Source organism: Urocitellus parryii, chromosome 8 (genome assembly GCF_045843805.1).
Source record: "Urocitellus parryii isolate mUroPar1 chromosome 8, mUroPar1.hap1, whole genome shotgun sequence".
Lineage (NCBI taxonomy): Eukaryota > Metazoa > Chordata > Mammalia > Rodentia > Sciuridae > Urocitellus > Urocitellus parryii.
Genome location: NC_135538.1, coordinates 60422426 through 60439655, shown reverse-complemented (window position 1 = coordinate 60439655; position 17230 = coordinate 60422426). Strand labels below are relative to the sequence as shown.

The following is a 17230-nucleotide window of genomic DNA, read 5'->3' as shown; positions in this document are numbered from 1 at the left end:
TGAGAAGGAAGCTGAAGCTGCAGTAGAAACCCTTGAGCTTAAAAATTGACATAACTATGGAATATCTGCTAAGGAAAGCTACAAGAATTGAGCCCATACAAGCCAAGAGAGAGGCCAGCAACCAGTAAAGCCATAAAGGCATAATTAGACAAGCCCACCAGTATGATATGTACTACAGATGCTGGATAAGGAGCTACAGGACTTGTTTGCATAGGTAGATTTCAGCCTTCCTTTGGTCCCATCCCTTCTTTCTATGCCCCTATTTCTCCTTTGGAATGGAAATGTTTACTATGTTCCTTTATATATTTGATACATGTAACTTGCTTTTGAATTTTACAGGGCCTCATGCCGAAAATGTACTACAAGTTTCAAAGGAGACTGTGGATTTTTGGGCAATGCTAAAATTGCTGACTATAGGGGCTCTTGAAAATGGACTAAATGTATTTTTGCATTGCGAAATGGGAATGAGTGTTTGTGGGCTCACACAGAATGTTATGGTTTAGATATTTGGTATCCCCCAAAAGCTCTCTCTGCTTCCCAGTTACAAGTCCTGAGCTGCTTTCCTCGATACCCTTCTGCCATGACATAGAGCCCAGAGCAATGGAGTCAGCCATTTATGGACTGAGATCTCTTAAACTGTGAGCTCTGAGATAAACTTTTGTTCTAAAATTGTTGTTGTCAGATCTTTTGGTTGCTGCAGTGCAAAGACTGACTAAAACATCTTGCTCACCTGCATTATTTTTATTTCTAAAAGACTATGTATTGTGATACATTTTTTTAAAAAACCCAAGCTTCATTTTGATGATGAAAAAAAAAAACTTCAAATAATATGTAAACTTTAAACTAAATGACATTTTATTTTGAGAAAGAGGAGGTATGGCAAAACTTTAATATGAATCTAAGTAAAGGATATATGAATACTAATACTCAAAAAAAATTTTCATTAGTTTGAATTTACCAAAAATTAAAAAGTTGTGGAGAAATAAGATAAACAAAGTACTTAAGAATTTGGCCCATCTCCCAGGAAAAGCATTTTATTTTATGTTAGGGTAACCATTTGATAAATAAATAAATACATAAACCCTTTAAAATATTTTACTTGTCAATTTACATAGGTTAAACCAAAAAAATTAACTGAAATAATAAAAATAAACATGAAAACATAGATGGATTGATAGATGTAAATATGTAATTTTGAATTTTATTTAAAATATTTTAAATATATTATTTTCTGAATTTTCTTTAAAATTATTTTTTAAATAAAATAAATTATATATTAAATATAATTAAATATATATATTCAGTATACAAACAAATGGATATATACATGGTTTTGAAAAATTTAAACTTCCCTGGTGTTCTTTAGTAATCAACCATTTATGTCTGTATATTATATTAGGAAGCTACTTTTAAAAATAATTTTTTTCCAATACAAGTTCATTTATAGTACATAGCAAGCCTCAAAAATATCAACTCTATAAAAGGTTTATCTCACCTCATCTAAGTCTTGGATATAAACTGGCTTCTCCTCTAAGCCAATTGGCATTGGTTCACTATAGGGAATCCTTACTTCTTCATAAAGCTTGTTATTCTCTCTTTGGATTCCTTCTGGTAAAATCATCTATAAATATCAAAATAACAATTCAGAATTAAAAAAAATAAAAGAACTACTCTGGTAAAGATTTTTTAATGAGAAAAATACAGAATGCTATTGGTTTTAAGACATAGTCCTGGCAAATAAATTTAGCTAATTTAAAGAAAAACCAACCTAAAAGAAAAATAAATAAATAAATAAAAACCACACTCCATTCTTATGTCAAGTATCTTATATGACATACAGGCCACAGTACATTGAGGAATCTTAAAGTATACATTAACTACATTGAAGACAAATATACTCATACAAGTAGGATAACATGCAATATATGGTATAAAGCTTAGTCAAGCAATGATATAACTGATAATACTCAAAATTATAAATTTCAAAAATATTGAATAGAAATGAAGAAATATTGTCTGAATACTTACTATATGTCAGAATTTTATACAGATTGTAATATCTCATATACCCTATTATTTTAAATATTTTAAAATATTTTAGCATAAACTAATCAACTTGCACTGTATTCACAAAGGAAACAGGGAAAGCTATGTGTCACTGCCTCAGAACAGACATATTTCCAAGAGTTGTTATAAACCAATGACATACCTTTGCACCAGCAATGAATGCTGATGTTTTCCTGGCTTCAGCCTGGGAATCATAAACATGGGGATAATGAATTTTTTCAATGTCCATGTCTCTCTGCCTGCTGAGAATTGGAACACTTCTAGCATTCAGAAGTGCCTGCTCTCTGAAAATACAAAAAATGGCAGGCCAAATTTGACATTTTTATTTTGAAAAGGAAAGCAAGGTCATTATAATAATTACTTCTGGTGGCATTCCATTATAAAGAAAAAAATTAAACTACAAAAACAAAGATATCAGCAACTCAAAAATTTGGGGGGTAACCAAATAGGTACATTTTGTATTTAACTACTTTTAAATACCATTTAGTAAATCTGACTTATTGTTCATTTTTTATAGTTTTGCATTTTCACAACTTGAAGATATTTTCAAGGTAAAAATTCCTTTTTGGAAAAGTTACAATAATTAAAGCATCAAGTGCAATAATGACTTCATTTCATTTTCCTCCTTTCTACTTCTAGAGAACAATACACACAAATAAAAGTATAATTAAGTTGGGAAGAAAACAAAACCCTCAAAATAAATATAAATAAGTTTTCTATAACTTCATTGAATGGAATATGTGTAGCAACTAAAAATAGCTTACCTCTGTAATCTAAATCTCTCATGGATGTGAATGCAACCAATAATATTCTAATTAGCAGATGACTGTTTTTTCCCCAGAAAATCTTTATTCAGTGAAACTCTTGTTACAATAAAATAGGACTAAAAGAACCTGCCAAATTGCTAAAATCACACTAGAAAAATATGTAAAAGTATCGATTATAACACATGTGTTTTTCAGATTCTTGCTTTGATTACCTGTGTATCCGCAATTCCTTAGGATCAAAGCCCATAAGTACTTCTCCAGAAACTTCTCCATCTTCTCCAGTCTTTTTTTCTCGTCTGGCAATTCGTTTTTCTTCACGTCGATATTGTTTCATTAACTGCTTTTCTTGTTCGGATTGAATAGTGACTTGACAACCATAATTAGGTTTGGTATTCTCTCCTAGAACTTTTTTGCAATTGTCTACAAGGCAAATTTTCAAAATATAATGGACTACACATCTCTGAGATCATTTAACCATATGAAAACCATTTAATTTCTCCCTAAAAGAACATGAAATAGCATAATGCTCTTATCATTCACATTGGAAAGTGGGCATATTCAATTACATAATTTAGGAACAGGTTTCTTTTTAAAAATCACAATATTTAATATTAGCTAATGGCTTAAGAAAAGTCAGTAAGATTTACTTACTTCCTATAGATTCAATAGTTTAATGTTACTAATAGTTTAAATTCTTACATATAAAATCAGGAGCCTGTCAGCAGTAGAGCGCTGGCCTAGCATGTATGAGGGGGTGAGTTCAATCCTCAGCAACATATAAAAAAATAAATAAAATAAAGGTATTGTGTCCAACTACAACTAAAAAAAAAAAATTTTAAATCAGGAGCCTGAAATCCAATTTTGTAATTTTGAAATAACTTGGTTATATTAATTTAAAAAATAATTATTAATACTAATTAGCACTGTTAGATAATACTAAAATAAAATTATGTATTAAATAATTTTTCCTATGTAATACACTTTATTCTGTTAACTTGTATATATGTAACTATTCATACTGAAATAAACATAAGTGCAGAACATACTTCACAAAACAAATAGAGCAAAAGCAAGGTCTACCTTTTCATGGAAATAAAGGCCTTTAAAAAAAGGGAAGAAGGTCAGAGTCACTAAGGGGTACCAGGTCGATCAAAACTCAATGTCTACAAAGTATAAATTAGATCTGTGGTTTGGTCAACTCAATATTCAGAACAAATTTTCTTCCAACAGGATCCAAGTTAGTAAGCTTATTTTACTGAGGATACTACATCCTAGGCACTATTGCTAAGCTAGGAAGACAATACAAGACTTGGCTAATACTCTGCCAAGCACAGCCCAGGTTACTTTATCAAATTTGTAAGCTGCAATTCTGAAAAAAGAAGGAATTAAACACAGCACCAAGATAGGAAAATTTGTTTTCTAATTCATTCTAAGTCAAATATTCAAATATTACAGTCTCCTTACAGAATTTTTTTTATTACATGCTCAAGACAATACAATGATCTTGACATATCTTATATTTGATTCAAATAGGGTATGAATTCTCATTTTTCCACAGATTGCAGGATCACATTGGTTATACAGCCATGCATATACATACAACAATACTAATACTGTCTGTTGTATTATGCTGCCCTCCCTCTCCCCCTCCCCTCCCCTCCCCTCCCATCACCTCTCTCTACCCAATCTACTGTGACACTTTTCATCCTTTTTTTCCCTTCCCCCTCACACCATCGTATACGTATTTTGTGTAACAAATTTTAATGAGTCATTTATCTCTCAATCACATGAAATAACCCCCTCTATAGTTCCCTAAAAAGGAAAGTATGTCTCAAAATTACAAAATGAAGCATAAGCCCATGTATATTAGGATTAAAACTTAAAATTCTGAAAAAAATATTTTCATTTTTAAGTCTTACATTTATTTTATTTAAGTCTTATATTTATTTTATTTCTTATTTCTAAGGAAGTCTTACGCACTTAATAAATTTATGATTAAATTTCAGTGTCAGAAAAAGAATGAAGCATTCTGACAGTTTTTACATGTACTCTTAACTAAAAGAAAAGTGAAATTGTCTGCAAAGCCACTCAATCAACAATACATGTTAAGCAGAATGTATAAAATTTGAGTAATGCCATTTATTTATCAGAAACCAGAGTTAAACATTTTAAAGTGTGAAACCCCTTTGGATGACATACTAAATTCTATATACTGGTGTCATTAACATTTTAAGCAAATGTGACAGTAATTAAATACTACTATATATACTTACAATCATCCAAATAAGAAAATTAAAATTATAAGAAAATACAATACCTCATAAAAAGATTTATAAGGTTTCAATCAAAATATACTAGATTCCTATAAGACTAAACATAATAAAAATTTAAAAAGTAAAGCAGCAAAAGCTTAAATATATGGCTTTTCTTGTTTGGTTAGGCCAACTGTCGCAAATGACAAGCAGAAATGAAATAACCTTAACGGAAATACTAACAAAAAATTTTACTGAAGAACTACATAGATGATTATATCCTTTTAAAATGTAAATATAACAGAAAAATCCTGTATAACTACTGGAAATATTGTCACTTGATATTATGAACTAAGTGTTGATTTCATAATACACTCTCTATACCAACTCTGAAGACAGAATTTAATACACAAACTATCTTTAACTTAGAGATCAACTTCTCATTCACTCATGTCACTTCTCATTCACCTTACACTTACTGACTGTAAGAATAGAGCAGAGTAAGGTAGATGTCTGCATGAAAAAACTTAAATAAAATGAGCCTGAAATCTAGAAAATGCCAGATTAAAAAAAAAAAAAAAAAGGTCATTGCTCTGTAAGACAATGGTTTTTGAGAATACGAAAAAGAATATGGTTAATAATGGGCTCATTAAGGTACCTTAATAAAGAAAAAGTACAATTTGGTAGTTATGAGAGAATTTTGAAGGATCCCTAAATGCAAAACATCAAAATATAGACACAAATGGGAACACTGGTAAAGTAAGAAGCGTATAAAGATCCTATTTTAAATGTAATCATAACACATCAAATCAAATTAATTAATTTTTTTTAAAAAAAGAGTTAGAATCAGTAAATATCTCTATAATAACATTTAGGAGAATGACAAAAGAAATACCAAATTCTCAGAATTTATATCTTCACAGGAGTTGATATTTAACTCTGTCCCTTTCTTCTGGCAAACACCAATTTTAAAAGCTCCTAAACCCTGATGGGTTACTGCATGGAGTCTGATTATGCACTTTCCTATAGCCCAGAGCCTTCTTGGAGCAAGGAAGTTTAGAACTATTCAAATAACTTGAACCAAGACACTTGCAGAAAGATAAAGTTGCTCAAATCCAAATCTTGGAAATTCTAACAATCTCAAAGCTCCAGGCTTCTGAGAACATTCATCAGTATTAAAGGAAATTCACAAAATATTTTGGATTTAAAGGCTATTTAGATGAAGTCTGTTTATAGTTTTCTACAGTGGCATAAACATAAAAAAATCAAATAACTTATATAGAAGAAAAGCCAACATAGACAGATGTTCAAGGTATCTAATTTCTTGTGTTCATTCACTTTTTTTAATCTCAAACTATCTGTAAGGTTAGCAAAGTACATTGGGGTAAAGGTTTTAAAAAATCTAATATTCCTGCTTATCACTTAAAACCTGAGTCTGGCATCATTGTGTCATTTTTTTAAAAAATAATTTTGGTATTTTTTAAAAAATAATTTTGGCTTCCTACCTGTTTTTTATTTTACTGGGTTTTTAAAATACATGTAATACATGACACTATCGGTATGCAATTTTCTGAGTGTGATAACTGCAGTGCAGTTAAGTAGAAGCTGTCGTTGTTCTTAGATATATTCTGAAGACTATTTATTGATTTACTTATTCATTCATTCATTCATACATACTTGAGCACTTCACTACAAAGCTACATATCCACCCTTTTATAACCTTTTTTTTTGAGATAGGGTCTTCCCAAGTTGCTGCTGCTAGACTCAAGCCTGAGATTCTCCTACCTCAGTCTCTCAGTCTCCCTAGTCACTGGAATTACAGGTATTTCACATCATGCCCAGCTGCTAAATATTTTATAGACGAAGTATCATGATGTCTGAAACTTCCTATCATTGTTCAGCAATGTATGTGTACCTTTAGAAAAAGGGCCAGGTGAAACAAACTGTTAATAACTAGTGAAAATACATGAAGGTTATGTAAGTATGTATTATTCTTATACCTTTACTACGGATTTGAAAGTTTTGGAAACAAAAACTTGGGGAGAAACTATAACACTGGGTCTATAGTTAATACAACATGTGTTTGCTTTAAAAATTATCTATTGTAAGTACTTCTACCTTTTACAAAACAATGCCATGCCCAAACACTGCAATATGTTCCTATTTAGATCATTTACACTTGTTTCATAATCTACCATACCTAAAAATCTAGTTTAGAGAATGATATCAGTAAATTATAAAAATTTCCAAAGGATAAAAAAGTAATTATATTTTTAAAATTGGTTAACCAATGAATCTTTCTTTTAAATTAGTATTACCACTACATACTTTCTTACCTTGAAGAGCTTGAATCTTATGATCATTTGAAGAATTAAGAAATCGATCCACAATTGTAATTCTGTTCTGGAGAAGTTTCTCAATAAGATCAAGTCCTTCAGGTCCAAGCAATTCAAATAACTTATACAAAAAGAAAAATAAAATACCTGTTACCGCAAATTAACTTCTTCATGTTATTAACACTCTGCTAAACAGAGCAGTCAAATTAATATAACATAAAAGTACCCTCAAAATTTAGAAAATGTAAAAAAAATTACATTTTCACATTGTTAAGGGGTTATATGCAATTATACAGTTAAAAATTATCATTTAATGTTTAAAAATAATTATGATTTGAAGCCAAAACTCCAAGTCACAGAATAACAAATTTTAGTGCTTGGCTTTTTTTGGCATAAAGAAATAAAAATCTAAAATTAACTTAATTTGCTTTTTATCATATAATTCTGGTTTTCCCAAGTACAGCTGAGTGCTAGTGTTTTTATATCTTTCTATATTTTAGAGTCAAAGAACCATAAGAGTGTTTTAGAGAATTGTGACTATTAGCCAACATTTGACATGTATTTTAAACATTTAATAAATCTGATCTCAAACACAATGCACAAATGCTTTATGTAATTTTATATAAATTTCCCATGCATATCTTAGTCTATTAGGCAGTTGCTGCCAAAAAACTAAGCTGATTTCAGAGTCATAGAATCAGTGTAAGAGGTCAGAGATTTTGAATTATGTAACCATATTATATAACTGCTCTAGAAATGCTTTAGAGTTCTTCAAGTATGATCTCAGAATATATACTACTTCTTCCTTTTCAAAATGGTATACTTTAATTTTGCATGTGACTATGCTATATTAACCAAATTCTGCTATCAAAGAAACAACACAAATAAAATCATAAGATAAAAATTCATGCTGTGTATATATGAGATATTAAACAATGAATTGTGTGTACAAAAAAATGAAACAATAAAAGAAACAAAATGAATTAAGGATGCACTTATCTAGCAATTCTAAATATACCAGTAGCATTTATTGAGCATTTATGCCATTTATTGAACATTTATTGTAGGAGAGATATTATGATCATCACTTGCTAATTCTATGTAACAAATGCTAAGAACAACTTTTCAAATTAAATACTGTTATTACTTTTGACCTTAGGAAAATTAAGCTTTAGAAAGTTTATGTAAATTGCTTAATGTTACACAGCTAATAACAGAGTTTTGAAATGATACATATATGAATCCAGTCATAAAGAATTTCCATTATACTATGGTAACACCTTTGACTGTTTTCTAGAAAACTGTTGTAATACAGAAATTGATATATTGTCCACAAAAGATACACTAGGAAATATAAAGATAAGAAATGAGGCTAATAAATTTTAAAAATTTCTAAAAGAATATTTTGGTTGAGTTCATCCCAAAAACAAAACAAAATAGACAAAAGAAAAATAAAGTTCACTGGACTAGACAAAAGAGAATGAAGGGAAGGTGGGGATGGGTGTAGAAAAGACAACAGAATAAATCAGACATCTTTCCTACCCTTATATATGAATACATAACCAATGTAACTCCACATCATATACAACCACAATAATGAGATCATAATTGAAGCAAGTTATACTTATTCTATGTACATATAATTATATGAAAATACACCCTACTATCATGTATATCTAGAAAGAACAAGTAAAACATAAGAAATATGAAAGCAAAAATAAAACTTGTGACATCATCCTACACACCCAAATACAATGGTGGTATATGACAGTAAGGGATTAAGACAAAGACAAAGCCAATCATAAAAGAAAACCTAATATTCTCTCTTGCCCTTTCTCATCAGACTCCTTCAAAGAATAACTCATCCATAAAACACAGAATGTGGAATCCAAGAAGTGAGTCTCTGAGACTCTTCAGGGGTCCATAAAGTCAACACTATTTTTGTAACAATATTTGGATGCTATGTACCTTTTTCACTGTTGATATTTGCACTGATGCTGCAAAATCAATGGGGGAAAGGTTTGTACAAATAAAGCCAGTGGTATCAAACTGTCACGTAAGCACAGTTATAAACACAAGAGCCAATTTCACTCAAGAATACCATTAAGTAAAGTAATAACTACTAATTTCTTAAATCTCAGAAAAGCACATATCTTTTTAAATAATCTGCTGAACAAAACACTGACAAATGAAGTATATATAAAATCACTTCTGGCACACAACAGTATACAATGAAATATATGAAAGATAAGTGCTAGTCAGATCATTTCATGTAACACCATTTTGACATGAGAGAATGAATGAAGTCTTCTCTAGTCTGGTTATTCGGACTAAGATATTTGACAGTTTCTTAAAAATCAAAGAAGTAACCCTGCTATACCAAGGAAAAGAACTGAAAATATTTGCTGCCAGTGATAAAATTCAAGCTTTCAAGAGAAAAATCAAAATTTTGGAAAACGTGTATTTTTTCACCAATGAAAACCTGATCAGTTCCCAAAATTTAAAGATTTCTCTGATGACATCAGTGGTGATAGCAATGAATTAGTACTAATTGTAATATTACATAATGAAAGTGTCTACATTAGGAAGACAGGTATAATTCACTGAATCAATTATTTTTCATAATATCACATATGATGCCAGTAAAATGAGAAGACAGATTTTAGTGAAACAATTCAAAAAAATCTCACTGTCGTACTTTCATATTTTCACCATAATTGACCGGTAAGAAACTACCATTTGTCAAGTTTTAATATATCAAGAAAGAATACAAATAACTATTTAAAAAGGCTTTTAAAATATCATTCCTTTTTATGGTTGGAATTTGGTTCACTGGCAGAATGCTTGCCTAGCATACAAAAGATCCTGAGTTCAATCACTAACACTGCCCCCAAAAAGTAAGATATTATTCCCTTTACTAACTACATATCTGTGTGAGGCAGGGTTTCCTTTGTACACTTCAGCCAAAATATACATTATAGCAAATTGAAAGCAGAACCAGATATGAGATTCTAGCTATTTTTTATTAAATCAGACATTAGAGAGAATGCAAAATAACACTACTTTTCTTTCTAAGTTTTCTAGTATGGAAAAATATAGTTAACTTTCATCCAACTACGCTAACTTTTAATAGGCTTAATATTTGTGAAAGTCAAAGCACATATATTTTAAAATTTTACTCAGTTTTAATTCCTAGTACATTCAAGACATAAACATTAGCAAAATCTCTTTGGAGTCCTCAATAACTTTTAATAGCATTAAGATATACTGATATCATAAAGTTCAATAACTGATGGCCAAGTCTACCATAAAACACATCTAAATGGTCTTCTCCTTATTTTATACCCATGTTTCTATAGCTTTTTTATACCATGCACATGTGGAAGATCTTAATATTTATAAGGCACATTGAAGTAAATGGACAAGTCTGCTATGACCAAAAAGAGATTACTTGAGGATTCAAGCAGTCCTTGGCCTCAGACAACTGTCCTTTATTCACATAAGTAGAATATTCTCTCCCATTTTTAATCCTTCAATGAATCATTTTTTATAAAGGCAATCATCAGAAGTACTAGTTTTGCTTAAATAAACTAGAATAGTATTCCAGCCTACCTGTACCCAATTCAAAATCATGTGCCCTGACACTCCAGTAGGAAACCTCTACTACATCCACACCCAAATCTGTTCATATTGTATACCACAGTTGAAAATCTTTAATACTATTACAGTGCTTATAAGATAAAATCCAAGCTTCTCAGCACCCTCACAGCTTGTCATTCAATATCTGGCCCCAGTGAATCTGTCAGTCATCATCACATCCTGGCTTTCCCCAACTGACAAATCCTTACCGTCCAATAACACCAACCATCTGTTGCTCCAAGACTAAAACATGCTCGTTCACATCTCCATGTGTTTTTACATATTGTTTCTGCTAGATGGAATCATCTTTCTACTCTCCCCAGCCTGATAACTTTTACTTTTAATCTTCAAAACATAGCTCAAATAATAACTCTGTGAGGCAGGAAAAGAAGCTTCCTCATTATTTTGTGTCCTCCTTCAAAGAATCTTGCTCCTTTATTTCTTCAAGAGTTACAACACAAATGCAAATGCTCAGATATATTAAAGACATGCTTTATTCATATAATAGAATATTTTCTCCCATTTTTAATCCTTCAACGAATCATTTTTATAAAGGTAATCATCAGAAGTACTAGTTTTACTTAAATAAACTCTTTCTAAATAAAAGTCAAAACTGTCTCCAAATGCAATCTAAAATACAGAAAGAATCTCAAATGGGTTGTTTTCAAAGATGAAAAGAAATTTTTGCCAGGTATTTCCCAACACAGGGTGAAGATTAAGTTTTTGTTGTTGTTTTGTTCGTTTTAATCTCCTTCAAATATCAGTAGCAAACACCTTAATGACCCTTCTCCTATTATGTTGAAAATGGTTAACATATAAACACGTATAAGTAATGTATCTAAAACCACATTAATAGAATATCTAGAAGAATGAAGAAATAATAAATAGAAGTATAACTAAAGATAAAACTAAAGTGGAAAAACTAAAGATAGGCCAATATTCTAGACAAAAATAATAAACTTAGGATCCATGTTTGATCCTCCTTTCTTAACATCCTTCAAGCATCCTTCAAAATGCTGAAGATATGTTAAATACTTAAATCATAATGGATTTATAAATTCACAGAAATCATAAACTTCTAGGAAATAAGTTAGTAAAAAACAGAATCATATTCATTTAGAAAAATCTCGAGTTATAGTAAAATACATACTAAGAATATATTTTACAAATAAAATAACAATGCCTTGAAAATTTCCACATATACATGATATTTCCATATATCCATGAGTATTAAACACTCATCTTAGTATAAGCTATTCATCAATACCATTAGGAAATGTCCATCCTGATCATGATCAACACTGCAAGATAGGTATTAATAAGGTTTCATTTATAAAAGATATTCTATGCTTTAAATAGTATCTGTTAATTTTTCACTTGAACAATACATGGAAATTTTCAGCTTTCTAATGGCTTAACAACAAAAACAAGTTTCTAAATCATCACATCTTAGGGTCACCAACAATTTTCTTAAAAATTAAGTGTTGTTGTTTTTTCCCCCTATGTACTGATTACAAAACTATACATAGCTTTCGACGCTAAATCTCCTTGATCACAATTCTTTCTCCTTTATCAACTTTTCTTGCTTCAAATTTCCTGATCTCCTCCATGGCTCCAGGCATAGTCTTTCATTCAATTTCCCCACTTTCAAAAAGAATTCATCCAACTTCAGTATGCAGGGACACCCATGAGAACCACAAAGTCTGTGCACTACACAACTCAGGACAATGAATACACAATCTCCCATGTGGCACCTATATTAGTTGGCATGGTGTTACTTGACATACCTGAGGAAATTAACTTACACAGAGAAAAGAGTTTATTATGGCTCACAGTTCTGGATGTTCCAGTCCATCATGAGGCATCACTTTGGGCCTCTGGTGAGAGCAGCACATCATGACAGCGGCATGGGGCAGAGCAAATCACTTGCATCATAAGCCAGGAAGCAGAGGGAGAGAGAAACGGAAGCAGAGGGAGAGAGGAAGGGGCCATCATAAGCCAGGAAACAGAGGGAGAGATGATGGAGTAGGGCCCCACAACCACCTTTAGGGGCACTCCCCCAATGATGTAAGGACCTCCCACAAGGCCCTGCCTTTTAAAGCTCTGCAGCACCTCCCAATAACACCACCCTGGGGATCGGTTAACACACAGACCTCCAGGGACACTACTCATATTCAATTTATATATTCTGCCTCTGGTAATGAGCATAGCCGTTCCAGGGTGAATGACATTCATGGAAATAAACCACCCATAAGCCTTTCATAGAATGAATCATTTAAGGTAAAATAGTGAATGAATGGTTGGCAGTTGTTAACTATTAGCATCTTCAGCATATCAGCAGCCAAAGTGATCCTATTACAATACACCCTTCCTCAGTTCAAGACCCCACAGTAATTTCTGACCTCATAGTTAAAACCAAAGTCCTTAAATATAACAAGACCTCCCCATATGTACTCATCTCTCTATAATCTCATGTTTCTGCTACCATGTTTCCCTTCATGTTTTTCATTTCAACCACTCCTTCCTTTTTAGTATTCCTAAGCATACTCCCACATTTTACCTGCTGTTCCCCATAATTAAAATACCCTGCTCCCTGATATTTACATATATCATTCCTTTACTTCCTTCAGAGAAAATGTCACTTAAGCAGAGTGGCCCATTTTAATCAACCTATCCAAAATGCATATTCAGTAACTTTCTGTTCTTATACTTGTACCCCCTGGCATATGTCTTTTCTTATAAATGTTAATACTCTAATGGCAGATTATAGCTCTAATAGGATCAAAAATTTTTTAAAAAGTCTACAACTGAGATCATCATTTCTCAAATCAGCTTTCTCCTCTCATCACCATTTTTGTTAATGATACATCAACCTCTCATTAAAATTCAAGTTGAAAGCTGTCAGATCTGGATTCTTTATTCTCCTTATACTTAACAGCAAATCATAGTAAAAGTCATGTGATCTTTCTTTTAAAATATAAGAAAAGCAGGGAAATTGAAAATTATACAAAGTACAGTTTATAGAATGAAACTATAAATAGTCCTTAGATATATCAAAACACACTCAAGACATTCAGCCTCATTTGTCATTTAAAAACTTTGAATTACACTTTCATTTTAACATTGTCAAAGACCCAAAGTTCATTAACACTCTTTGTTAGCAAGTGTGTAGAGAAACAAGTAATCTCAAATGCTTACACAAATGAAGGAGCCTAAACTTCCACATCCCTATAGAAAGGGACAATTTGGCAATTCTATCAAAATGGCAGATGCACATACCCTTTGGCCCAGGAAATATTATTCATCTATGAAATAGAATGAAGATCTCTTTGTGTTCTGCTATAAAATAATCTGGTGCTTTTGAATTACCCTCAACTCAAATGGAAAAAAGAAAACAAAAAACACCTGATTGGATATTTACAAAATTTACCCATTTAGCTCTAAGTCACATCGAAAAATTTAGTTCAGGACTTAAGGTCCATAAAATCAAGCTCAGTGGAAGAGTGTTTTTGCCTGGCATGGTCAAGGCCTGGATTAGGTCCTTGTACCAAAAATACATGAAAAAATAATAAATAAAAGTATGATGTTATGATCCTGACACTGGGTGTGAGGAGGATGTAAGGAACAGAAACTACCTTAGAAAGTGACCAGATTGCAAGTTTAAAAGAAAAGAGATTTCAAAACAGGCATTATAAATATGCTCAAAACACTAAAAGAAACCATGATTAAAGACGTAAAGACAAATGCAAATCAAACAGAGAAGAAATTAAGATACAGAATTGTTTTAAAGAATCAAATGGAGGTTCTGGAACAAAAAACTCATTGTAAGTTCTTAACTGTATATTTGAGCTGGCAGAAAATAATTAGAAAACTAGGAGAAGTTATAACCTCCAAAGAATGGAAAGGGAAATGAATAAAGATTAACAGAAATGTGTGACACCTTAAGTACAATAACACAGGAAAACCCAAAGGAGAGAAGAAAGAAGAGCACAAAAATATTGAAAAAAAAATAATGGATTAAAAGTTTTTAAACTTACTAAAAAACATCAAACACATATCAGGAAGCTCAACAAATTCCAAGCATGGTAAACACAAAGAGATCCATGAATGGACACATCATAGTAAAAAAGCTAAAAGTTAAATAAAAAATTTTTAAAAGAATCAAAAGAAAAATGAAGAAGGAAAAGTCTTTCAATAAAGGATATTGGGACAACTAGTTAGCCACATGCAAAATAATAATAATAATAATAATAATAATAAGAATAATAATAATAATAATAAGAAGAAGAAGAAGAAGAAGAAGAAGAATGAAGTTGGACTATTGCCTCAAACTATAAACAAAAATGAACTCAAAATGAATCAATACCTAAATGTAAGGGCTAAAACTACACAACTCTTAGAAGAAACATAAGAGTAAATCTTCAAGAACATGGATTTAGTAAAAGATTTATCAATGTGACATTAAAAGCATGAGCAACAAAAGAGAACAGATAATTTGGAACCATTGAAATAGGAAACTTCCATGCTTCAAAAAACACCATCAAGAGTGAAAAGACAACCCATATAATGGAGAAAATATTTGCAAATCATATATGTGGTAAGGAACTTGTATCCACAATATATAAAGAACTCTTAAAATAATAAAACTCAATTTAAAAGTAAGTCATCTACATTGCTCTATGGAATATATATGAATGGCCACTAAACATGATAATATGCAACATCATTAGTCATCAGCAAAATACAAATCAAAACTACAATGACATTTCATTTAACACCCACTAAAAAAGCTATAAAATGAAAAACAGCAAGTACTGGTAATGATGTAGAAATAACAGAAGCCTCATACTTTACTTGTGGGAATATAAAATTGAACAGCCACCATGGAAATCAGTTTGCTTGCTGCTCAATAAGTCAGACATAAAATTACTATATGACTCAATAAAACTCCTAGCCATACACCCAAGAGAAGACAAATATGTATCCAAACAAAAACACATACATAAATTTAGCTATCCAATAGCCAAAGTTGGAAACAATCCAAACATCCATCAATTAATTGATGGATGGATAAACAGAAGACATATCTATATAATAGAATATTATTCAGCCATAAAAATAAATAAAGTAGTGTACAAGTAGATGAACTTTGAAAACATTTTGCTAAGTGAAAGAAATCATTCACAAAAGATTGCATTGTATAATTCCCTTTACACAAACTGTACAAAAATAGAAAATTCATAGGAACAGAAGTAGTCTAGTGCTTCTTTAGAGGGAAAGGTAGGAGAAAGGAGGGGATGCAGGATAATAGTTAAAGGCCCTGGATTTCTTTTTGATGTTATATGAGTACATTAAAATTGTGATAATGATTGTACATGCCTGTGCATATAATTAAAACAATAACTTATATACTTTTTAAATGGGTGCATTTTATACTATATGAATTATATATCAACAAAGCTAATAAGAAATTTATGAACCAGAATGACTTAAAATACTAAAGGAATAAAGAAAATCACTTAAAGGTTGAAAAGTAAAGATGAAACAGAATTTCCCTAATAACATTTTTTAAATGTATTTATCTATTTAGATTAACAGGTATTAATTGTACCCATTAATAGAAGTCAGTGTTCTCTCTCAATACATGTACACTCATCAAATCTAGCCATGCTTCATACACTCCCCTCCACCAACCTCTAGTAATCATCCTGTTTTCAGGCTCACTTTCCTAAAATCCTTTAAAATCAATGTTTTGAATTGTTAGTCATACACAAGGCCTAGCAAAAGAGAAAAGAAAGCTGTTTTGCTCTTCATAGCAACTCTACAATTCCAAGATGAAGAATCCCCAGCAGAGTTCTGAGATCAGCTGCTATTAGATTTAAAGAAATCCCAAAATTGTGCTTTCCATTACATTTGCCATTTTCATCCACATTGAGAGCAGGTGCAGTTCTCATTCAAAATTTGCATTACAAACTAATTTGGCACGCAGTGACTGTTTGTAAAGGTGCAGCTGTCTGGATCACTGCTGTATAGACTGGTACAAGTTTCAAAGGCTATCGGATTTTTAAAAAAAGAAGAAGAAAAATAAGAAAAAAGGGGAAGGAGAAGTTAGCTACAGGCACAGAAACGGCCATGTACTAAGAAGCTGAAAACATAAAGTATAGAAGAA

General features: G+C 31.2%; 1 protein-coding gene across 2 annotated transcripts in view; it reads right to left on the bottom strand.

Annotated features, from left to right (window-relative positions):
- The window catches only part of Ascc3 (activating signal cointegrator 1 complex subunit 3), a 348955-nt gene that overhangs the window by 270998 nt on the left and 60727 nt on the right, over window positions 1–17230 (bottom strand). For both annotated transcript variants that reach the window (XM_077801715.1, XM_077801716.1), the window contains exons 5-8: window positions 7423–7543; window positions 3047–3254; window positions 2210–2351; window positions 1496–1621 (exon numbers count right to left, since the gene is read on the bottom strand). In XM_077801715.1, coding sequence (XP_077657841.1) covers window positions 1496–1621; window positions 2210–2351; window positions 3047–3254; window positions 7423–7543 — 597 coding nt within the window. The remainder of the gene's footprint in view (window positions 1–1495; window positions 1622–2209; window positions 2352–3046; window positions 3255–7422; window positions 7544–17230) is intronic.